This window comes from Pimephales promelas, chromosome 7 (genome assembly GCF_988280905.1).
Source record: "Pimephales promelas chromosome 7, fPimPro1.hap1.1, whole genome shotgun sequence".
Classification (NCBI taxonomy): Eukaryota; Metazoa; Chordata; class Actinopteri; order Cypriniformes; family Leuciscidae; genus Pimephales; species Pimephales promelas.
In genome coordinates this window covers 32,873,829-32,898,733 of record NC_142775.1, presented here as the reverse complement: position 1 = coordinate 32,898,733, position 24,905 = coordinate 32,873,829, and the positions used below count along the sequence as shown (strand labels likewise).

The 24,905-nt window shown below is 38.2% G+C and overlaps 1 protein-coding gene across 1 annotated transcript in view; it reads right to left on the bottom strand.

The window, feature by feature from the left end:
• The window catches only part of epsti1 (epithelial stromal interaction 1), a 109,100-nt gene extending 84,203 nt beyond the window's left edge, over positions 1 to 24,897 (bottom strand). Inside the window, exons 1-9 of the mRNA XM_089133354.1 lie at positions 24,510 to 24,897; positions 22,487 to 22,545; positions 21,277 to 21,360; positions 21,120 to 21,193; positions 20,944 to 21,027; positions 19,124 to 19,197; positions 18,205 to 18,292; positions 14,249 to 14,332; positions 13,761 to 13,834 (exon numbers count right to left, since the gene is read on the bottom strand). Coding sequence (XP_088989480.1) covers positions 13,761 to 13,834; positions 14,249 to 14,332; positions 18,205 to 18,292; positions 19,124 to 19,197; positions 20,944 to 21,027; positions 21,120 to 21,193; positions 21,277 to 21,360; positions 22,487 to 22,545; positions 24,510 to 24,670 — 782 coding nt within the window. The 5' untranslated portion in view covers positions 24,671 to 24,897. The remainder of the gene's footprint in view (positions 1 to 13,760; positions 13,835 to 14,248; positions 14,333 to 18,204; positions 18,293 to 19,123; positions 19,198 to 20,943; positions 21,028 to 21,119; positions 21,194 to 21,276; positions 21,361 to 22,486; positions 22,546 to 24,509) is intronic.
• Between the last annotated feature and the right edge of the window lie 8 nt (positions 24,898 to 24,905).

Sequence of the window (24,905 nt, the reverse complement as noted above, 5' to 3'; positions counted from 1 at the left end):
ACCTGAGTGCAAAAATGGAGGCTCTAGACCCTTCTAGAGCTGAGATATCGAAATTCAAAATTTCGACCCGAAAAAAAACGACAGTGTTACCCCTTTCGTTTTTTTTTTCGTTTTCGGCCGAAAAATTAAGTTTCTCCAATCTTCTCAAAACTCTGGATTATGATAGAGGGCTGTGAGACGTTGACCCGAGTGCAAAAATGGAGGCTCTAGACTCTTCTAGAGCTGAGATATCGAAATTCAAAATTTCGACCCGAAAAAAAAAACGACAGTGTTACCCCTTTCGTTTTTTTTCCGTTTTCGGACGAAAAATTAAGTTTCTCCAATCTTCTCAAAACTCTGGATTCTGATAGAGGCCCATGAGACTTTCACCTGAGTGCAAAAATGGAGGATCTAGACCCTTCCAGAGCTGAGATATCAAAATTCAAATTTTCGACCCAAAAAAAAAACGACAGTGTTACCCCTTTCGTTTTTTCGTTTTCGGCCGAAAAATTAAGTTTCTCCAATCTTCTCAAACTCTGGATTATGATAGAGGGCTGTGAGATTTTGACCTGAGTGCAAAAATTGAGGCTCTAGACCCTTCCAGAGCTGAGATATCAAATTTCAAAAATTCGCCCCAAAAAAAACCGACAGTGTTACCCCTTTCGTTTTTTTTCCGTTTTTGGGCCAAAAATTAAGTTTCTCCAATCTTCTCAAAACTCTGGATTCTGATAGAGGGCTGTGAGACTTTGACCTGAGTGCAAAAATTGAGGATCTAGACCCTTCCAGAGCTGAGATATCGAAATTCAAAATTTCGACCAGAAAAAAAAAACGACAGTGTTACCGCTTTCGTTATTTTTCGTTTTCGGCCGAAAAATTAAGTTTCTCCAATCTTCTCAAAACTCTGGATTCTGATAGAGGCCCATGAGACTTTCACCTGAGTGCAAAAATGGAGGATCTAGACCCTTCCAGAGCTGAGATATCAAAATTCAAAATTTTCGACCCCCCAAAAAAACGACAGTGTTACCCCTTTCGTTTTTTTTCATTTTTGGGTGAAAAATTAGGTTTCTCCAATCTTCTCAAAACTCTGGATTATGATAGAGGGCTGTGAGATTTTGACCTGAGTGCAAAAATGGAGGCTCTAGACCCTTCCAGAGCTGAGATATCAAATTTCAAAAATTCGCCCCAAAAAAAACCGACAGTGTTACCCCTTTCGTTTTTTTTTTCGTTTTTGGGCCAAAAATTAAGTTTCTCCAATCTTCTCAAAACTCTGGATTATGATAGAGGGCTGTGAGACTTTGACCTGAGTGCAAAAATGGAAGCTCTAGACCCTTCTAGAGCTGAGATATCGAAATTCAAAATTTCGACCAGAAAAAAAAACGACAGTGTTACCCCTTTCGTTTTTTTTTTTTCGTTTTCGGCCGAAAAATTAAGTTTCTCCAATCTTCTCAAAACTCTGGATTATGATAGAGGGCTGTGAGACTTTGACCTGAGTGCGAAAATGGAGAATCTAGACCCTTCTAGAGCTGAGATATCGAAATTCAGAATTTCGACCCGAAAAAAAACGACAGTGTTACCCCTTTCTTTCTTTTTTCATTTTCGGGTGAAAAATTAAGTTTCTCCAATCTTCTCAAAACTCTGGATTCTGATAGAGGGCTGTGAGACTTTCACCTGAGTGCAAAAATGGAGGCTCTAGACCCTTCCAGAGCTGAGATATCACAATTAAAAATTTCGACCCGAAAAAAAAAACCGACAGTGTTACCCCTTTCGTTTTTTTTTTCATTTTCGGGCGAAAAATTAAGTTTCTCCAATCTTCTAAAAACTCTGGATTATGATAGAGGGCCATGAGACTTTCACCTGAGTGCAAAAATGGAGGCTCTAGACCCTTCCAGAGCTGAGATATCAAAATTCAAAATTTCGACCCTAAAAAAAAAACCGACAGCGTTACTCCTTTCGTTTTTTTCATTTTCGGGCGAAAAATTAAGTTTCTCCAATCTTCTAAAAACTCTGGATTATGATAGAGGGCCATGAGACTTTCACCTGAGTGCAGAAATGGAGGCTCTAGACCCTTCCAGAGCTGAGATATCAAAATTCAAAATTTCGACCCGAAAAAAAAAACGACAGTGTTACCCCTTTCGTTTTTTTTTCATTTTCGGGCGAAAAATTAAGTTTCTCCAATCTTCTCAAAACTCTGGATTATGATAGGGGGCTGTGAGACTTTGACCTGAGTGCAAAAATGGAGGCTCTAGACCCTTCCAGAGCTGATATATCAAAATTCAAAATTTCGACCCGAAAAAAAAAACGACAGTGTTACCCCTTTCGTTTTTTTTTCATTTTCGGGTGAAAAATTAAGTTTCTCCATTCTTCTCAAAACTCTGGATTATGATAGGGGGCTGTGAGACTTTGACCTGAGTGCAAAAATGGAGGCTCTAGACCCTTCCAGAGCTGAGATATCAAAATTCAAAATTTCGACCAGAAAAAAAAAAAACGACAGTGTTACCCCTTTCGTTTTTTTTTTCATTTTCGGCCGAAAAATTAAGTTTCTCCAATCTTCTCAAAACTCTGTATTCTGATAGAGGGCCATGAGACTTTCACCTGAGTGCAAAAATGGAGGATCTAAACCCTTCCAGAGCTGAGATATCAAAATTCAAATTTTCAACCCGAAAAAAAAAAAACGACAGTGTTACCCCTTTCGTTTTTTTTCGTTTTCGGGTGAAAAATTAGGTTTCTCCAATCTTCTCAAAACTCTGGATTATGATAGAGGGCTGTGAGACTTTGACCTGAGTATAAAAATGGAGGCTCTAGACCCTTCCAGAGCTGAGATATCACAATTCAAAATTTCGACCCGAAAAAAAAAAACGACAGTGTTACCCCTTTCGTTTTTTTTTCGTTTTCGGGAGAAAAATTAAGTTTCTCCAATCTTCTCAAAACTCTGGATTATGATAGAGGGCTGTGAGACTTTGACCTGAGTGCAAAAATGGAGGATCTAGACCCTTCCAGAGCTGACATATCAAAATTCAAAATTTCGACCCGAAAAAAAACCGACAGTGTTACCCCTTTCGTTTTTTCCGTTTTTGGGCGAAAAATTAAGTGTCTCCGATCTTTTCAAAACTCTGCATTCTGATAGAGGGCAATGAGACTTAGACCTGAGTGCAAAAATGGAGGCTCTAGACCCTTCCAGAGCCGAGATATTGAGATCCCACGTAGCATTTATGCCATTATAAATATCTCAATATCTCAGCTCTGGAAGGCTCTAGAGCCTCCATTTTTGCACTCAGGTCTAAGTCTCATGGCCCTCTATCAGAATCCAGAGTTTCAAGAAGATCAGAGAAACTCAAAATTTCGACCAAAAAAAAAAACGACAGTGGTACCCCTTTCGTTTTTTTTTTTTCGGGGCGAGAAAATAAGTTTCTCCAATCTTCTCGAAACTCTGGATTCTGATAGAGGGCCATGAGACTTAGACTTGAGTGCAAAAATGGAGGCTCTAGACCCTTCCAGAGCTGAGATATTGAGATCCCACATAGCATTTATGCCATTATAAATATCTCAATATCTCAGCTCTGGAAGGGTCTAGAGCCTCCATTTTTGCACTCAGGTCTAAGTCTCATGGCCCTCTATCAGACTCCAGAGTTTCAAGAAGATCAGAGAAACTAAAAAATTCGACCAAAAAAAAAAAAAACCGACAGTGGTACCCCTTTCGTTTTTTTTTTCCGGGCGAGAAAATAAGTTTCTCCAATTCTGATAGACGGCCATGAGACTTAGACTTGAGTGCAAAAATGGAGGCTCTAGACCCTTCTAGAGCTGAGATATGGACATCCCATATAGCCAGTGGCAGATTTAGCAAATTGGGGGCCAAAGGCAAAGGTATGTATGCCCCCCCACATCCGATTTTTAAAAGAGAACGAAAAAAAATTTACCAAATGAATGGTAAATGGACTGCATTTATATAGCACCTTCATAGACCTAATGGCCACGAAAGCGCTTTACAGTTTGCCTCACATTCACCCATTCATACACTCTTTCATACACCGACGGCGGTGTCAGCCATGCAAGGCGCCATCCAGCTCATCGGGAGCAGCTGGGGTTAGGTGTCTTGCTCATGGACACCTCGACACTTGGTCAGGTGGAACCGAGGATTGAAACACCAACCGTTCGGTTCGTAGACAACCCACATGAACCACTGAGCCACTGCCGCCCCTATGAATGGTGGATAGGCAGGTAAAGCTAATCTACGGGTAAGTAAAGGTTGGAGAGGAGAATATAAACCTTCCCCTTTAAACCCTGCATACTTCTTTACTCCGAAATGAAGATGGAAAGCAGAGAACACACAAAGTGTAGAACTACAGAAACTAATAGTCACAATGGAATCTGAAACCTTATTCTCTGCTCTGGAAGGGTCTAGAGCCTCCATTTTTGCACTAAGGTCTAAGTCTCATGGCCCTCTATCAGAATCAAGAGTTTTGAGAAGATTGAAGAAACTTAGGGGTACCCCTGTCGTTTTTTTTTTTTTGGGTCGAAATTTTGAGTTTCTCTCATCTTCTTGAAACTAGGGATTCTGATAGAGGGCCATGAAACTTAGACCTGAGTGCAAAAATGGAGGCTCTAGACCCTTCCAGTGCTGATATATTGAGATATTTATGATGGCATAAATGCTATATGGGATGTCCATATCTCAGCTCTGGAAGGGTCTAGAGCCTCCATTTTTGCACTCAGGTCTAAGTCTCATGGCCCTCTATCAGACTCCAGTGTTTCAAGAAGATCAGAGAAACTAAAAAATTTGACAAAAAAAAAAAAAAAAACGACAGTGGTACCCCTTTTGTTTTGTTTTTTTTCGGGGCGAGAAAATAAGTTTCTCCAATCTGCTCAAAACTCTGGATTCTGATAGAGGGCCATGAGACTTAGACTTGAGTGCAAAAATGGAGGCTCTAGACCCTTCCAGAGCCGAGATATTGAGATCCCACGTAGCATTTATGCCATTATAAATGTCTCAATATCTCAGCTCTGGAAGGGTCTAGAGCCTCCATTTTTGCACTCAGGTCTAAGTCTCATGGCCCTCTATCAGAATCCAGAGTTTCAAGAAGATCAGAGAAACTCAAAATTTCGACCAAAAAAAAAAAACGACAGTGGTACGTACCCCTTTCGGTTTTTTTTCGGGGCGAGAAAATAAGTTTCTCCAATCTTCTCAAAACTCTGGATTCTGATAGAGGGCCATGAGACTTAGACTTGAGTGCAAAAATGGAGGCTCTAGACCCTTCCAGAGCTGAGATATTGAGATCCCCGTAGCATTCATTATAAATATCTCAATATCTCAGCTCTGGAAGGCTCTAGAGCCTCCATTTTTGCACTCAGGTCTAAGTATCATGGCCCTCTATCAGAATCCAGAGTTTCAAGAAGATCAGAGAAACTCAAAATTTCGACCAAAAATAAACAAAAAACGACAGTGGTACCCCTTTTCGTTTTTTTTTTCGGGGCGAGAAAATAAGTTTCTCCAATCTTCTCAAAACTCTGGATTCTGATAGAGGGCCATGAGACTTAGACCTGAGTGCAAAAATGGAGGCTCTAGACCAGAGGTCTCAAACTCGCGGCCCGCGGGGGGATATTTTATGGCCCCCACTTGACATTAAAGTTTAATGTGAGTGCGGCCCGCCGTTGCGTTTGCCGCATTTTTTAGCCTCAAAAATGGAGGCTCTAGACCCTTCCAGAGCTGAGATATCGAAACTCAAAATTTCGACCCGAAAAAAAAAACGACAGTGGTACCCCTTTCGGTTTTTTTTTTTCGGTTGAAAAATTACGTTTCTCCAATCTTCTCAAAACTCTGGATTCTGATAGAGGGCCATGAGACTTAAACCTGAGTGCAAAAATGGAGTCTCTAGACCCTTCCAGAGCTGAGATATCGAAACTCAAAAAATCGACCCCAAAAAAAAAACGACAGTGGTACCCCTTTCGTTTTTTTTTTCGGGCGAAAAATTAAGTTTCTCCAATCTTCTCAAAACTCTGGATTCTGATAGAGGGCCATGAGATTTAAACCTGAGTGCAAAAATGGAGGCTCTAGACCCTTCCAGAGCTGAGATATCGAAACTAAAAAATTCGACCCAAAAAAAAAAACGACAGTGGTACCCCTTTCGTTTTTTTTTTTTTCGGGCGAAAAATTAAGTTTCTCCAATCTTCTCAAAACTCTGGATTCTGATAGAGGGCCATGAGACTTTCATCTGAGTGCAAAAATGGAGGATCTAGACCCTTCCAGAGCTGAGATATCAAAATTCAAATTTTCGACCCGAAAAAAAAAAAACGACGGTGTTACCCCTTTCGTTTTTTTTCGTTTTCGGGTGAAAAATTAGGTTTCTCAAATCTTCTCAAAACTCTGGATTATGATAGAGGGCCATGAGACTTAGACCTGAGTGCAAAAATGGAGGCTCTAGACCAGAGGTCTCAAACTCGCGGCCCGCGGGGGGATATTTTATGGCCCCCACTTGACATTAAAGTTTAATGTGAGTGCGGCCCGCCGTTGCGTTTGCCGCATTTTTTAGCCTCAAAAATTGAGGCTCTAGACCCTTCCAGAGCTGAGATATCGAAACTCAAAATTTCGACCCGAAAAAAAAAACGACAGTGGTACCCCTTTCGTTTTTTTTTTTTCGGTTGAAAAATTAAGTTTCTCCAATCTTCTCAAAACTCTGGATTCTGATAGAGGGCCATGAGACTTAAACCTGAGTGCAAAAATGGAGTCTCTAGACCCTTCCAGAGCTGAGATATCGAAACTCAAAAAATCGCCCCCAAAAAAAAACGACAGTGGTACCCCTTTCGTTTTTTTTTCGGGCGAAAAATTAAGTTTCTCCAATCTTCTCAAAACTCTGGATTCTGATAGAGGGCCATGAGATTTAAACCTGAGTGCAAAAATGGAGGCTCTAGACCCTTCCAGAGCTGAGATATCGAAACTAAAAAATTCGACCCAAAAAAAAAACGACAGTGGTACCCCTTTCGTTTTTTTTTTCCGGGTGAAAAATTAAGTTTCTCCAGTCTTCTCAAAACTCTGGATTCTGATAGAGGGCAATGAGACTTAAACCTGACTGCAAAAATGGAGGCTCTAGACCCTTCCAGAGCTGAGATATCGAAACTAAAAAATTCGACCCAAAAAAAAAAAACGACAGTGGTACCCCTTTCGTTTTTTTTTTTTCGGGCGAAAAATTAAGTTTCTCCAATCTTCTCAAAACTCTGGATTCTGATAGAGGGCCATGAGACTTTCATCTGAGTGCAAAAATGGAGGATCTAGACCCTTCCAGAGCTGAGATATCAAAATTCAAATTTTCGACCCGAAAAAAAAAAACGACGGTGTGACCCCTTTCGTTTTTTTTCGTTTTCGGGTGAAAAATTAGGTTTCTCCAATCTTCTCAAAACTCTGGATTCTGATAGAGGGCCATGAGACTTAGACCTGAGTGCAAAAATGGAGGCTCTAGACCAGAGGTCTCAAACTCGCGGCCCGCGGGGGGATATTTTATGGCCCCCACTTGACATTAAAGTTTAATGTGAGTGCGGCCCGCCGTTGCGTTTGCCGCATTTTTTAGCCTCAAAAATGGAGGCTCTAGACCCTTCCAGAGCTGAGATATCGAAACTCAAAATTTCGACCCGAAAAAAAAAACGACAGTGGTACCCCTTTCGTTTTTTTTTTTTCGGTTGAAAAATTAAGTTTCTCCAATCTTCTCAAAAACTCTGGATTCTGATAGAGGGCCATGAGACTTAAACCTGAGTGCAAAAATGGAGTCTCTAGACCCTTCCAGAGCTGAGATATCGAAACTCAAAAAATCGACCCCAAAAAAAAACGACAGTGGTACCCCTTTCGTTTTTTTTTTCGGGCGAAAAATTAAGTTTCTCCAATCTTCTCAAAACTCTGGATTCTGATAGAGGGCCATGAGATTTAAACCTGAGTGCAAAAATGGAGGCTCTAGACCCTTCCAGAGCTGAGATATCGAAACTAAAAAATTCGACCCAAAAAAAAAACGACAGTGGTACCCCTTTCGTTTTTTTTTTCCGGGTGAAAAATTAAGTTTCTCCAATCTTCTCAAAACTCTGGATTCTGATAGAGGGCAATGAGACTTAAACCTGACTGCAAAAATGGAGGCTCTAGACCCTTCCAGAGCTGAGATATCGAAACTAAAAAATTCGACCCAAAAAAAAAAACGACAGTGGTACCCCTTTCGTTTTTTTTTTTCGGGCGAAAAATTAAATTTCTCCAATTTTATCAAAACTCTGGATTCTGATAGAGGGCCATGAGACTTAAACCTGAGTGCAAAAATGGAGGCTCTAGACCCTTCCAGAGCTGAGATATCGAAACTCAAAAATTCGACCCCAAAAAAAAAAACGACAGTGGTACCCCTTTCGTTTTGTTTTTTGGGCGAAAAATTAAGTTTCTCTAATCTTCTCAAAACTCTGGATTCTGATAGAGTGCCATGAGACTTAGACTTGAGTGCAAAAATGGAGGCTCTAGACCAGAGGTCTCAAACTTGCGGCCAGCAGGGTGATATTTTGTGGCCCCCCACTTGACATTAAAGTTTAATATGAGTGCGGCCCGCCGTTGCGTTTTCCGCGTTTCCCCCCCCCCCACCCTTATGGGCTACCAGATAGCCTCGTGACAGCTTACGGTGGGTTTGTTGCAAGTTGCCATAGACAACCACGAAGTACGAACATATACTGCGCCCGGGAAAAAATGAGCGCGTCGCTGCAATTATGAGCGCGCTTGATGCGCGCATACATTTGAAACAAACTTGAGCGTGCCACCGAATCAGGCCACAGCTACTGTTAGCATCTTACATGTCTGTGCAAACTCTGCCCGTCGACAAAATAATTATTATCTGTGGTTGTATATGGGCTGTGGCAATAATAATAACCTACTAATAAAAAAGAAGCTCCAGGCAACATGTGGAAAAAAAGAAATATGAACTAGTTAATTTTTTGAAGTATGAAATATGAACTGAACTAGTTCATTTTAAAATTTGTGAACTGAACTTTGATCCAACAGGTTGATAAGGTTTGCTTTGATATGTGCAAAGTCAGTAATTTGCCTGAGACACTATACATGTGTAGAAAGAATTATTTGTATTTCAAAAGCAATAATAGTTTTTCTAAGTATAATAAAAAAAAAATGCCTTCCGAAAAAAGAAAAAAAAACATTCAATATAATAGTGTTGTATAAAGAAAATAAAAAGCAAATATGACTATCACAAAGATGTTGTGTATAAGAAAAAGACAAAGAACGTTTGTAAAATTAACTTCAACTGTCAGAAGGACGGTTCATGAAGAACCAATCATGTACAGAAAAGAATGATCAAATTCAGAGGAACAGTTCAGAAGAAACGTTAATAATAAAGATTGAGAAGAATGGAACAGTTGTGCTCCATTTTTGGAATACTTAATACATTTTTTTTTTTGGAATACTTGATGCGGCCCGGCCTGACCCAGACTCTATCTCCAGCGGCCCCCAGTCAATTTGAGTTTGAGACCCCTGCTCTAGACCCTTCCAGAGCTGAGATATTGAGATCCCACGTAGCATTTATGCCATTATAAATATCTCAATATCTCAGCTCTGGGAGGGTCTAGAGCCTCCATTTTTGCACTCAGGTCTAAGTCTCATGGCCCTCTATCAGAATCCAGAGTTTCAAGAAGATCAGAGAAACTCAAAATTTCGACTAAAAAAAAAACGACAGTGGTACCTCTTTCGGTTTTTTTTTTTCGGGGCGAGAAAATAAGGTTCTCCAATCTTCTCGAAACTCTGGATTCTGATAGACGGCATTGAGACTTAGACTTGAGTGCAAAAATGGAGGCTCTAGACCCTTCCAGAGCTGATATATTGAGATATTTATAATGGCATAAATGCTATATGGGATGTCCATATCTCAGCTCTGGAAGGGTCTAGAGCCTCCATTTTTGCGCTCAGGTCTAAGTCTCATGGCCCTCTATCAGACTCCAGAGTTTCAAGAAGATCAGAGAAACTAAAAAATTCGACCAAAAAAAAAAACCGACAGTGGTACCCCTTTCGTTTGTTTTTTTTCGGGGCGAGTTTCAAGAAGATCAGAGAAACTAAAAAATTCGACCAAAAAAAAAAACCGACAGTGGTACCCCTTTCGTTTGTTTTTTTTCGGGGCGAGAAAATAAGTTTCTCCAATCTTCCCAAAACTCTGGATTCTGATAGAGGGCCATGAGACTTAGACCTGAGTGCAAAAATGGAGGCTCTAGACCCTTCCAGAGCCGAGATATTGAGATCCCACGTAGCATTTTTGCCATTATAAATATCTCAATATCTCAGCTCTGGAAGGGTCTAGAGCCTCCATTTTTGCACTCAGGTCTAAGTCTCATGGCCCTCTATCAGAATCTTGAGTTTCAAGAAGATCAGAGAAACTCAAAATTTCGACCCAAAAAAAAAAAAAAACGACAACCCCTGTCGTTTTTTTCGGGACGAGAAAATAAGTTTCTCCAATCTTCTCAAAACTCTGGATTCTGATAGACGGCCATGAGACTTAGACTTGAGTGCAAAAATGGAGGCTCTAGACCCTTCCAGAGCTGAGATATGGACATCCCATATAGCCAGTGGCAGATTTAGCAAATTGGGGGCCAAAGGCAAAGGTATGTATGCCCCCCCACATCCGATTTTTAAAAGAGAACGAAAAAAAATTTACCAAATGAATGGTGGATAGGCAGGTAAAGCTAATCTACGGGTAAGTAAAGGTTGGAGATGAGAATATAAACCTTCCCCTTTAAACCCTGCATACTTCTTTACTCCGAAATGAAGATGGAAAGCAGAGAACACACAAAGTGTAGAACTACACAAACTAATAGTCACAATGGAATCTGAAACCTTATTCTCTGCTCTGAAAGAGTCTAGAGCCTCCATTTTTGCACTCAGGTCTAAGTCTTATGGCCCTCTATCAGAATCCAGAGTTTTGAGAAGATTGGAGAAACTTAATTTCTCGTCCCGAAAAAAACGACAGGGGTTGTCGTTTTTTTTTTTTTTTTTTGGGTCGAAATTTTGAGTTTCTCTGATCTTCTTGAAACTCTGGATTCTGATAGAGGGCCATGAGACTTAGACCTGAGTGCAAAAATTGAGGCTCTAGACCCTTCCAGAGCTGAGATATTGATATCCCACGTAGCATTTATGCCATTATATATACCTCAATATATCCAATATTTATCTCAATTGATATCCCACGTAGCATTTATGCCATTATAAATATCTCAATATATCAGCTCTGGAAGGGTCTAGACCCTCAATTTTTGCACTCAGGTCTAAGTTTCATGGCCCTCTATCAGACTCCAGAGTTTCAAGAAGATCAGAGAAACTTAAAATTTCGACCCAAGGAAAAAAAAAACGACAGGGGTACCTTGTTTTTTTCTGGGCGAGAAATTAACTTTCTCCAATCTTCTCAAAACTCTGGATTCTGGTAGAGGGTCATGAAACTTAGACCTGAGTGCAAAAATGGAGGCTCTAGACTCTTCCAGAGCTGAGAAGAACTTAGGCCTGAGTGCAATAATGGAGGCTCTAGACCCTAAGTCTAAGTCTCAAGAAGATCAGAGAAACTCAAAATTTCGACCCCCCAAAAAAAAAATCAGAACTCAGATAAAAATCAGATCTTGAAACTCTGGATTCTGATAGAGGGCCATGAAACTTAGACCTGAGTGCAAAAATGGAGGCTCTAGACCCTTCCTGAGCTGAGATATGGAATAACTCTGGAATGGCCTTCCCGATATGGTCCGAGGCTCTGACTCGCTGACACAGTTTTAAACTAGACTAAAGACGCATCTCTTTAGTCAAGCATTCACATAATGCTTACCGTTTAGTCCTCTGTTATGCCCATACGGAACCGTTTGGTTTGCCACTGAAACTGCTTAACGCACTAGTGGGGCTCGACAGCCTTTTAGACAAACGGGTCGGCACGTATGGTTGGGTTGCGGAGAGTTTGTGAGATAGTGGTTTTCTAACACCGACTCCCGTATAATGGAAATCATTATGAACATCAGCTATGCTAATTATCTCCCATCTGCCTTTCTGCTGTTATCTCGGGACGTTTGTCCCGAGAAAAATGGGGTTCGTCAGGCCCAGTTTTGTGTCCAGCCTCTCACGGGGATTTCGGATGCCCCAACGCCTGTGATGAGAGGACCAGCGCCTGTGAAGAGAGGACTCAACGCAGGCGATATGTTATGGCGCTGTTTTATATATAAACAATATTTACATTTAATATAATTATATATAAACAATATGAATGTTAGCCAGAGGAGAACTGGCCCCCGACTGAGCCTGGGTTCTCCCAAGATTTTTTTCTCCATCCAATCTGATGGAGTTTTGGTTCCTTGCCACTGTCGCCTTGCTTTTGCCTTGCTTTTGGCTTGCTTAGTCGGGGTTATTTATTTATTATTTAAATATTAACAATATTATTGATCTGTGTTGTACTACTTTCATGTTATCACTGTGAAGCTGCTTTGATACAATATGTATTGTGAAAAGCGCTATATAAATAAATGTGACTTGACTTGAGATATGGACATCCCACATAGCATTTATGCCATTATAAAAATAGTGGGTTCGCGGACGGTGGAATTATGGGATGGCGCTTGGTGCTACGGACTCAGGGGGCCCAGCTGAGTGTAGTAAAATAGTTTTTATCATGAAAGAAACTTTAATTAAAAAGTCCAAAAAATACACTACCCAAATTCCCTTTCAATAGATTGCAGGCGGGATTCTGTCCAATTGCAGCTTATTGCATGAAGGCCAGGGTTAGTACTTTTCAAAAATAGTGGGTTATTGGACAAATAGTGGGTTCGTGGGACAGGGGCATGTCCGGGGACTCGTCCGATGCACACAGGAAATGACTCTAACGTGAATGCATTGATTGATTCCTAGGTTTGTTTTGTTAGGAATAAACAAATGTGCACTATATAATGGAAAAACCTTACGATTAAAGTTGTAATGTTATAATGTTCAAGTTTTTGTTTAAAAAAGAAAGATGCACACAGAAAATGACTCTTATATGACCAGATTAATTGATTCGAAGATATTTAGTTTGTTACAAACAATGTGCAATCTGTAAAACAAAAACCTCAAAATTATAGTTGAAATGGTATACTGCTGGAATTTTTTTGACCTTGAGAAAAAGCTTAAAGTATAGACCAACAAATTTTATGTTTATTAATTTATTTCATGTTGGTACATTTTTGGGAAGTACACCTGTTTGTTTTTGTCCATTCCAATGGACATCAGGTCAAATCACAATGAAAGCAATTATATAAAACATTTTTTTTCTTTTTTTTTCATTTATAGAAGCCTCATGAGCTGGGAAAATGTACTTTTATATTTTTCAAAAATTTGAAACATAATATTCAGGTCTGAGGGGGTTAAAGTATATTTTCCCCCAATGTAGTATTCAAGTTGTGTTTCATACTTTAGACAGCTTTCAAAATGTGTTTCCAAACCGGTATGTATTCTCACAAACACTTTGTATGAAACACAAAAGTAGCTACTTCTACAAAGATGCAAGATGGTTTCTAATCATCAAAAATCATGTTGGAGAACCTGATACTCAGGTTTTACACATTAATCCAGACATTGTTGAGTCATTAAAGCAAATAGAATACAAAAACATGTATTTTTGAATCGCAACGTTGACAATATAATTTTAAATGAAAAATGGCATCAAATTATAAAAATGCACAATATAAGCATTTTCACTAGTGGTCTCAGACTCCTTTATTAATTCTGACAGTCATGTTTTTTTTAGCGGTTTGTCATGATTAAGCGCCCTTACCGCCGATGGTCAGCTTCAGTCTGTCTCTTCCTGTCCTCCTCCTGTTGTTTTTGTTTTTCCTCCAACATTTCTGTCTGGAAATAGTAAGTTAACGAAAATTTTATCTCCAACAGAAATGTCTGCTTATAAATGTCTGTGACTGTAATAATTTAATTGCACTTTTCCATGAATAAACAACAATATCAAAATTATATGTCTGACCTTTTGTCCTTGATGCATATCAGTGAGTTAAATTTGTGTTTGACCGACATAAAGGCATTCAAAGCCACAAAAATACAACTATACAGCCAGCTGGAAAACACCTACACTACTTCATCCATGACTACATCCTATAACCTAGAACATGGTAATCAATAGCATATGCTAGGCAGAGTTAGTTCTTATTCTTGGCAAAGCCCAGACATTTAACTGCGGTGTTCCTGTGAACCAAAAGTGGAGGTGATGTTCGTATTGTTCAGGCCATCTGTGTATCTTTCTTTATTCTGTACCTTTTTCCTCTGCTCCTCTTTCATCATACGCAGGCCTGCATTCTCCTCCTCTCTTCTGGAATCCCTGTACTCATGACTTTTAACCTGTGAAGAAAGAGTGGCCATGCAATAAAAACCAACACTTCCAGTCTGATCGGTTGGCTTTACGGTTTTACGCATACTGGACTGAATTTAAGATGGTGAACTTGAAGAACCGGGAAATTAATTTGACAAAATTTGCAAGATATCCAAGTTTGATTTAAGGCAGGCAAGTAGTTATCAACATGCATAACTGTATTTTATGAATTATTAAGTTTCGTGAAATAATGAGAATTTAACTACTTATATCGAGGATGTGATATTTTTTGTATTTTCCAACCTGAAGTATGACCCATGTGAATTACTTAATTATAAGAGAGAAAAAATGCATTTTCAAATACATTTAGAGGGACAATGTGTAGGAATTTCTCCCATCTAGTGGTGAAAATGTACTTTGCATTTAAACGAATTATACTCTCCAGCGCCTCGCTTTTTCAAATGCGCGTTGCATCTCTGGTAACATAGCTGTCAACCCTCCCGTTTTTTCCGGGTTTCTCACGTATATTAGCTCTTTTCCCACTGTTTTCCCACTTTAGTATTTTACTGTAAAATATCCCGTATTTTTACATTCGGATTGTGTGAGACGTAAGCTCGGACAGATTCGGCTTGAAGTCGGATGCGGCATTGCGCGCGCTGTTATAGGCAGGAGACACACTGGCTGTGTGGCGTGTCCGTTTTTATTTCGGCTCTCTAATGTTAACAGATTAGGGCTTGCACACTGCCTGCATGACACACGCGCGTCTCCAGAAAACGCGTGCATGCTAGAAATAGAACTGACGCCTATTTTTCACGCAAGCGTATTGAAAGCGTTCCCAGGCAAAAAAAAAAAAAAGAAAACGATGTTTATATGTCATTTTGTACACGAATACATATTAATAAATTACATTTTGATTTTGAAAGTCTAGGTTTTTATATAAATTCAGATATCAATGTAATTGAAACAAATAATAATAATAATAATTATCGATTTTTGAATATTGCACTTTTGCCTATATAATTTCATGTAATTTTTTTTAAACAATCGAGTCCTATATATATATATATATATATATATATATATATATATATTAATTTGTTTCTTATGCTCTTAACAATGTCATTACCTGAAGAAGAAAAAAAAAACGTTCTGGGCCTCAGGAGGATATTAGGCTACAATAACAAGTGTGTCTTCTGAGTGACAGTCCACCATCAGGCTAAATACAGGCTCTTTAAAGCTACACAAAATGTGTAAATGTTATTGAAATAAACAGACAGATCCACATCCCTGTTTTGCGGATTTTGGAAGATGTGATAACAGTTGAAGAGCAACACACCACTAACCCAAATGTAGATTTTTTTTTTTTTAAATGAAACACTGTCTCTTTCTCTCTCACACATATGTAGGTTAGTTATAAACTCTTTAGACTTTTAATGATTTAGTGCTTTATTTTTAAAGTTTGTGGGTAAGAATCGTGTAAAAAAATCCCTTATTTTGGGAATGGATTCCGGGAAATCTCCCTTATTTTCAATGTTCAATGTTGACAGCTATGCTGGTAGCCATTATGTACCAAAAATCTATGACAGGACTTCGGGTGAACAGGTTTGTTATTTCAAACAAACAACATTCTTAAATGTTGTTTTTGATGTGCTTCATTCCTTCAAAGGAGCAAGCAAAGAGCATACCCGGTGTCCATCACATATGCAGATTGATATCTAAAAGTTTTTGGTTTTTCTCACAAAGTGCATAGATATCACAGTCTGTCGTTAAAACTTTCTCTGACAAGTGAATGCAACGAGACATGTTTTGCTGTTTGTTCATGTGGCTATTTGTAATCAGAATGATTTATAAATCTGTTGTTAACAAAAAAAAGTATCTTCTGCAGTTCCATTTGTTCATGTATGTATGTGCTGTACATGTGTATGTACAGAACAGGTTTTCTGTTCATGAGAACTGTATCATTTAATTTTCCCACAGTGGCCTGTGATTGTTGTATTTCAGATATCTTGGCCCCAAGTAAAAACAAAACAACTGTGTTTGGTCATTGAACATGTCAGTCAGATGGTCTCTTCCTATCAAAGTTAGGCGTTTCTTAGCCAGAATAAGCTGCAATGAGGACCAGACTATTCTACAAGTCAATCATCGTGACCCATCCCCAAACAAAACCATACAGGACCCCAGCCATTGTCCATACAGTACTACCCCCGAGGGTGAGCCCATCACATATTTCAGCACAAAACTTGGCTCTTGAAAGGGTGTTAGCTGTGATGTTACTCAAAGTTTCTCATGGCCCTGTTCAGAAAGATGCTCTAAGGAGGGGCAAGCAAAGAGCCTGGAAGTTGAAGAGATCCTTTGTGTGTTTGGTCAGACGGCCTGGGGACAGCAGGCAGGGGCTGCTCTGTTTGGAATGGCCAGAGAGTAAGGGGAATAGGTGGGACGACCTGGGCCTGGCATCCTGGGAAGCCAACACAAAGGATCTTTTGCACAAACAGAGGATATGGTGGAGATTAATCTGTCTTGTGGAAGCATCACTGAAAGCATAACAATTCTCGGTGGCCACAAAACCACATCAAGAACCCGTCTTTCCACAAACACTTTGATCGGCGGGCCTACGACATTTAGGTTGGAGCGTTTCATTACTTGGCCTGGAGTCTATCCAGCCATTTAAGTCAATACAGCAAGAGAAAGCACAATTGAACGGCCTCCTCTCCCGGCATGCAGAGAGAGCCCGACCTTGCACAGAACGCTGTTTGCATGTGTTGTGTACCGAGACCCCACAGTCCTAATGCACGATCTGTCCATTAGAGGAATTTTCCCCATTAGTCATCTAGAGGGAAGTCCTCGAAAATTTCAAACACGGAACAATTTTAGAAAGCCGCACAACAAAACATTCTGTGCTCGACACGAGACGATGTCGTTTTTTTAACAGTGCTGTCAGATGCCAGTTTTAGTGGTTTCTACAACATAAGAGGCAGCCCTCAAACCTCTTATGGTCAGCCCAGCCCCACCAGTCACGGTTAGAAATTAACCAGGGCTCGGGGCAAATTGCCACTGAATGTGACAAAAATACTCCAGCAGCAAATTCCTCTATTTGATCTGTTGCCTAAATTTCGATATATTTCATTACATCAAATTCTAGGCCTTTTCTTAGACAGTGTAGCTACTGTTGTCACTATAGCACAATCACTGGCTCAGAGGTTAGCGCAGTGAATTTGCAGTGTTTTACATGCTTTGTGATAGAAAAGATCTAGACAGGTGGAGCTGTGGTGAAAGTGGAAAAGTTTGTTTAAAAAGACTAACAGCAAAGTATGATCAAATATCTCAGTGTTTGGTTTACACAAGATCGCATAGATGCAAAACGAAGCTGCTTAAAATTCAAGTGAAATCATTGTGGTTAGCAATAATTAACACCTCTAATGCATCCTGTCAGATTGCTTTTGTTCGCTGAGACTCTGGCTCCTTTCCAGGTACTTTCATTCAAACAATACAGGTTATTCCACACCACCAGTCTCTCTTTTTGTTTAATTCTCACAGACCCATCTCTTCCTTTTGTGAGGCGTGCTCGAAGTGAACTCTGGGAAGTCCCCTGAACTCTGCTTGCCTCACCATTCAGAAGCAGCACTTGCACCATTGTGATGACTGACCGTGAAAAGGAAGCTGCATATTTAAAGGGGGTGGGGGGGGGGGTTCAGCAAGCTGACTCTTTGCTACAGTCCAATGTGCCATGTCAATGAAAGCTCCTGAGTGAGGACTGTTTACATTGAAAACATGCATCAAAGACAGATCAATTGGTGTGAATTATTCCAGTGCCTCATTCTCTAACCTCAGTGCCACAGTTATGCACAAGAGGCTTGAACTCAGGCCTGTGGAGCATACAGTGCATTTTTGGCCTCTGTCTTACCCAGGGTGATGCTGGTATGGCATTGCTCAATGCCATAGGAACGGTACTGCTGGACCTCTCAATTCTTTGAAGAAACTCATTGGTTTTCCTGCAGGAGGAAGACACATAATTGTGATTACAGGGATAGTTCATCCAAAAAAATGAAAATGCTGTTGTCATTTACTCATTTACCCTGTGTTGTTCCAAGCCCATAGAACTTTCTCTCTTCCAAAAAGAAAAAAATTGCACACAATTCTGAACTGAATATACTTTTGAGGAAATTACTGAAATCTAAGTAGTTATTTACCGACTGTCTGGGACCGCTGGATGCTCTCTGGATTAATATTGGAAATTAATATTTGTAATTTAATGTTTAAAAAAATTATTAAATATATATATATATGGCCACCATCATACCAACAAAATCTCAGTTATTAAAGTCATTATTTTTGGTCGTTTGTATTTTGTGCACAAAAAGTATTCTCGTCACTTGATAAACTTAAGATTATGCCAATGTAGTCACTCGGACTATTTTAACTATTTGATCCAGCCCTCAGATTTAATTAAAAATATGTTCATTTGTGTTCCAAAGATGAACGGAAGTCTTATGGGGTTGGAACAACATCAATTACTTACAGAATTCTCATTTTGGGCTGAACTAACCCTTTAATGATGCAAAAGTTTCACTGCCAACAGTGACACTTGTCACCGCTTGACTAACTTGAAGGATTACTTGCATTGTTTTCAATAATCTCTCGACAAGATTTCTAAATAAAGGGCATATTTTCTACTGAACTTGGGCCAAGGGTAAACCTGTCCATTCAGGTGTATTGTTTTTGGATAATGTCCAACAAAGCAGCTTAATATCCTTCTTCCTTGTTTTCAAATCAAGTCACACATCACACTTTAAATCTGGCATGTAGGGAAAATGTAAACCTACATTTGCTTATCGTGCTGATACCTCTCCTGTCTCTGTTTCTCTTCCTGCTTTCTCCTCATCTCTAGTTTTTCAGCCTGCAATACAATGGATTAAAGATGTTTTAATGTAAAAGTACTTACAGTATCCATTCTCAGCTTAAAATGCAAAATGAACTACAAGTAAGCCATTTGTAGATTGACTCCACAAAAAAAGTGTAAACATTGGTGTGAGTTTAGGGTAGAACTGTCAGAGCATACCAACCTGAGCATGCATACCAATATATATATATATATATATATATATATATATGCAAGCAGCATGCAAACATTTTAAGTACCAGGGAGAGTATTTTTCTAAGTGTTTTCTACGTTCTTCATTTGTCTTATCTGAATCAACCCGTGACAATAATATGATTTGAATTATCAGTATGATAAGTCTGTACGGAGCCTTAAAGGGACACAGCAAAAGAAAAAAATATATGTGAATGCTTTTCGCAAGAGAATGCATTGTTTCTCGGGGGAACGCAATACATTTGCAAGAAAATGCTAAAGCATTGACAATTTGTGAAAATGATGAAATTGCTTTTTTCAAATTTTATGCAACATTTTTCATTACAAAATCCAAAATTGGATCTTCTTGAAATATTGGATTAAATTGTTTGACTACTGACTTTAAAATAGTGCAGACATTTATATATATATATATATATATATATATATAATATATATATATATATAACTTTCAGGTTTGTATGTGTTTTTGAACCACTTTTTTCAGAGCGTTGTCATTCTTTTGTCCGTCCCCTCTGTAGATTGCACTTCCACTTCATTTCATTTCATTTGTGAAAATGATGAAATTGCTTTTTTCAAATTTTATGCAACATTTTTCATTACAAAATCCAAAATTGGATCTTCTTGAAATATTGGATTAAATTGTTTGACTACTGACTTTAAAATAGTGCAGACATTTATATATATATATATATATATATATATATATATATATATAACTTTCAGGTTTGTATGTGTTTTTGAACCACTTTTTTCAGAGCGTTGTCATTCTTTTGTCCGTCCCCTCTGTAGATTGCACTTCCACTTCATTTCATTTCATTTGTGAAAATGATGAAATTGCTTTTTTCAAATTTTATGCAACATTTTTCATTACAAAATCCAAAATTGGATCTTCTTGAAATATTGGATTAAATTGTTTGACTACTGACTTTAAAATAGTGCAGACATTTATATATATATATATATATATATATATATATATATATATATATAACTTTCAGGTTTGTATGTGTTTTTGAACCACTTTTTTCAGAGCGTTGTCATTCTTTTGTCCGTCCCCTCTGTAGATTGCACTTCCACTTCATTTCATTTCATTCAACGGCAATAAAGTTAAACTTTTTTCTCTCTACCTGTTTTTCATTTCCAGCATTCCAAGCTTATCTACAATCCCGAGATCCCTAAAGTAAACCATTAATACACTACATGAACAGCCAAGCAGTGATGGCGCATGTTTTAGCAAATGAACTCTGGTGTCTGTGGCTGCTGGAATAATTAGACTCGTCAATCACGCAAAACTCATGCAGCAGCAGCAGCAGCACTGAAGGCTGAAGTCTAATATCTCTTTTAATTGCAGAGAATATGATAACTTGTATGTTGCCTGCAGTGACATCTGGAGTTATAAAGTCTGAATTACAAAGGCATCATAAAAAAAGCACTGAATCCAAACATGAACCAGATGACCAGATGAAGTTTTGCAGATGCATAAGAGTAACATAATGCCCAACAGAAATGCTTTAAAAAGTCAGACGTAAACAATTTCTTGGGCTGTACCTTCTCTCGCTGTATGGCCTTCATCTTCTCAATCTCCTCCTCCTCTGCCTGTCTATTTCTTCTATCCAATTCCTCTTTTCTGAGCTGTAGAAATATGCAAATGTACTGTAAATACGCGAAACACCACAAGTATCAAGGAACAGAATAAAACATTTTAAACAGATATACTCCTAAACCTTTTTTGTCAGCTTTGACTGCCGTGCTTCCACCTGCTGTCTCTGTCTAACTTCTGCCAGTGATACTGCGCCACCTGTGAGAAAAAAATATTAGTTACTTTCTTTTGCTCTTTTGAGTTTTAGATCAGGACATCCACATATTTCATCTTCACATTACCCAGTCTCTCCGGAGGAAGCTGAATAGGACCAGGACGATTCTCCTCCCGCAATCTCCTCAAATCCTCCTCTTCTTTCTGTGCCACTGCAGAGAGAGAAATGGAAATGCTTTTTGGGACGACAAATGGGATGGTGCAACAGTGGCTGAAACTCAGGGCTGGCAACTGGAAGTTTGCATGGTGCATGCTGCAAAGTTATAATAAGACTACGTTCTACACACACTTTTTAAAATACATTTTTTGTTCGTTAAACACTGGAATACACTACTACAAGGATTTTGCCCATATGTTTGCCTCGGTTTTCAGTCGAAAGTCAGAGCCAGTCTGCAGTTTTTGTGAATTTGGACTCGGAGTTGGCCAATTTTGTATGCTCTCTTAGCAATGAGGCTCATGTTTCTGGATGGAGTTCAGTTCCAACCCAAATAAAACACACCTGAACAATCAAGATCTCCAGGATCACATGCAAATGTGGTGAAGCAGGTTGGAAATATGCTGCGTTCACATCATGTAAATACCATTATGTTCAATTTAAAGAGCTGTTCTACTCATGAGTGTTCATATATGTGTGAGTGAATGAATGGGTGAATGTGAGGCAAAATGTAAAGCACTTTGGTGGCCATTGGGTTTGTGAAAGCCCTATATACTGTAAATGCAGTCCATTTACCATTTTACCATTTACTCATGATGTCATAATAAGTAAAGCCACCTTGCCGCCATATTGGTATTCCCACACATCCTATTCATTTAATAAAAAAACAATCTGATTTTAATGAGAAAACATTACCTAACAAGTCAGTGTTTTATATGTGAAGTGTCCCTGTACATTCTTACAATGCAAATGTCCTAAACATGTAAATGGTTATTTGTTTAAAACTGGGATTTTTTGCATTTCTATAACAACACTTATCAGTGGAGCTCTCCGAAAATTCCCAGTTCAAAAGTTGTAACAAGTTGGAATCTCGTAATTACGGTAATTGCTACATGGCGTGAACGCATCTAAGTGTTTTACAATCTGTTCAGATTGTAATAGTTGTGTAGTGTTTTCCAGGCTTAAGATAACATTTAACTACATTAGCAACAACAACAAAAGAAATGTGTCTTCCATTGCAGAAACAAACAAACATGCTGAAATTGCACCTGATGGTAACAATTAGAGACACATCTGGATCACATGAAGATGAAACATACAACAACAGTCATGTCATGACTTACTCCTCTGCAGTTTGCTCCGTCTTGATTCATTTGGTGGTATCTTGGTGTATCCCTCAGCACTGTGTGGGCAATGGCATGCAAAGGTTGATTTTAGTTTCTGACTTTGTCTCCATCTGTGTTGTGGACTTATCAGCTTGTCTCATGTGCCAGCAATGTCTCAAAACCAAGGTGGGGCACAAGTCATCTTTTCTTACGTAAGGTCAGAATTTTTCACAAACAACTCCGGGGAACTCCACCTCTATCCCCGTCATATTTGATCGTGACACAAGACTCCCATCCCAAATAATGCAGCAGTCAAAATTCAATTAAAAACACATTTGTATCCCATTTGTGTCCCTGACATCACAAATGACCCCAAATGTGCTGCATGATGACATACAAAACAATGAATCATGTGGTATAAAATGAAAAGACTAGAATTATGATCATCTTTAGATAACTCAGTAGGCCTAATCAAGTAAATGATCACAACATAATAGAAATAAGGGTCAGTTCAGTAACAGATCAGTATTTGGTTACAACTAAATAAACATATCAATGACGAGGACATAAATAATGAGAATCCCCCTTAAAAATCACCATGGTAACCATATTCTTGGCAAAATATCACAGTTATTTGGTAACCTGGCCTTAACCAACAGTCATCAAAGAAATAAATTATAATGGTAAAAAGTTGACATTGCTGAAAGAGATCACATATAAATCTATTAGGGTTTTTAACTAAAATAAATTAGTACCTATGTTGTTACTGTAAAATTAGCCCTATGCTGTAAAATGATTTCTATCTAGTAAATAATGCTTGAAAATAACCAAAGATTATTTAGATTTTTTTAAAAGATTATTATTTATTGTATTAATTATGGTTTCAGTGTTTGATCGATTTTATTTAAAAAGTAGTTGATGTTTGTTTGTTATCTTTCTGTCTTGTGATGCCATGTCAGTATGCAATATGATGAAGGGAATCATTTGTCTAGAGCTTAAGAAACCATTTAAGATGTGATTCATAAACAATTGGTGTAAATTATAATAGCATATAATAATTTTATAATTTTTTATAATTGGTGTACATTTTTCTAGAAACAGGTGTTATACTGATAGTTGAGATGACATGATCAAGTTTAGTTGAGAAATTAGATAAAGGCATTTATTTTAAAAACATGTAGGCCTATATAATTTTTGAAACTGGTACTGTCTACCAGCGGGTTTGTTGTGTTTAAGGTTATTTTAATAGGCACTGTTTTATTATAGGCCTATTTTACAACGTTTTTATTTTCACAATGTTTTGAAATTTTAGATTTGAAATTTTTAGTTTTATAATATTCATGTCAATTGGAAGGGGAGAGATAATACACTGTAAAATGTGTTAGTGTGCTGGTATCAAAGACAAACATCCCTTCAGGGGATATTATCATATTTCACACTCTAAGAAGAAAAGGTTCAGTTTAGAACCTTAAAGGGTTCCGTCAGGTGCTTCAAGGGGTTCAATTTTTTTTTTTTTTTTTGCTAAAGGGTTCCTTAATATTGAGTAATGAACCCTATGGTTCTACTTATACCCCATTTAACTATATATATATATATATATATTTAACTATATATATATATATATATATATATATACTGTATATATATATATATATATATATATATATATATATATATATATATTCAGCAGCCATGTCAATATTCGTGTCTGAGTTCTGGAAGTTTCGTTTCTCATGGATGTTTGTACGGAAACGAAAGTGAAACTTAAGTTGGCTAGTTGTTGGTAAACACGCTATGCAAATAAATGTGCGATTTAATCCCCAGAATGCCAAATAAATATCGAGATAACGATTTGAATGTTTATAAAACGTTTAAAATGTAATTAAGTTTTAAATGTAAAATGTTTATTTTTACACACATTTTATATATATTTAACATATTTATATACATTTCCCCCCTTGTTTAATGTATCAAACGTAAACATTCGTGACATTTCACTTGACTAATAGGCCTAACGTTAATTGCTTTAGCTGTTACTCACTGTGTTGGCTGATTCTGAGGGTTTTGTGTTCCGGTTGAGTTATTACATTCATATTCACTTGTTTGCTGCTCGCTGTCCGTCATATTGTTCCTTTGATTTACTGTATTTCCTCTATATCCCCCACTTCTTGCGTTATTACGATAGAGATTTGAGTTATACATGCTACTAAATTCTGCCTGTAGATAAACCGCAGCAGCTGATCACTGGAAGTGCCAGAGCTGGTTGTGACAGGATTGGCAAGTCTCTTTCTGTGTGGCATGATCATCACCCGCTATAAATACCATTATCCATATGCAACAAAATGCATGCAACCTTTTTAAAACCATGATAAATAAATAACGTCATAATGCTTATAGTTTACATTATGGAATGGAAGTTTAAGGCACATATAAAACT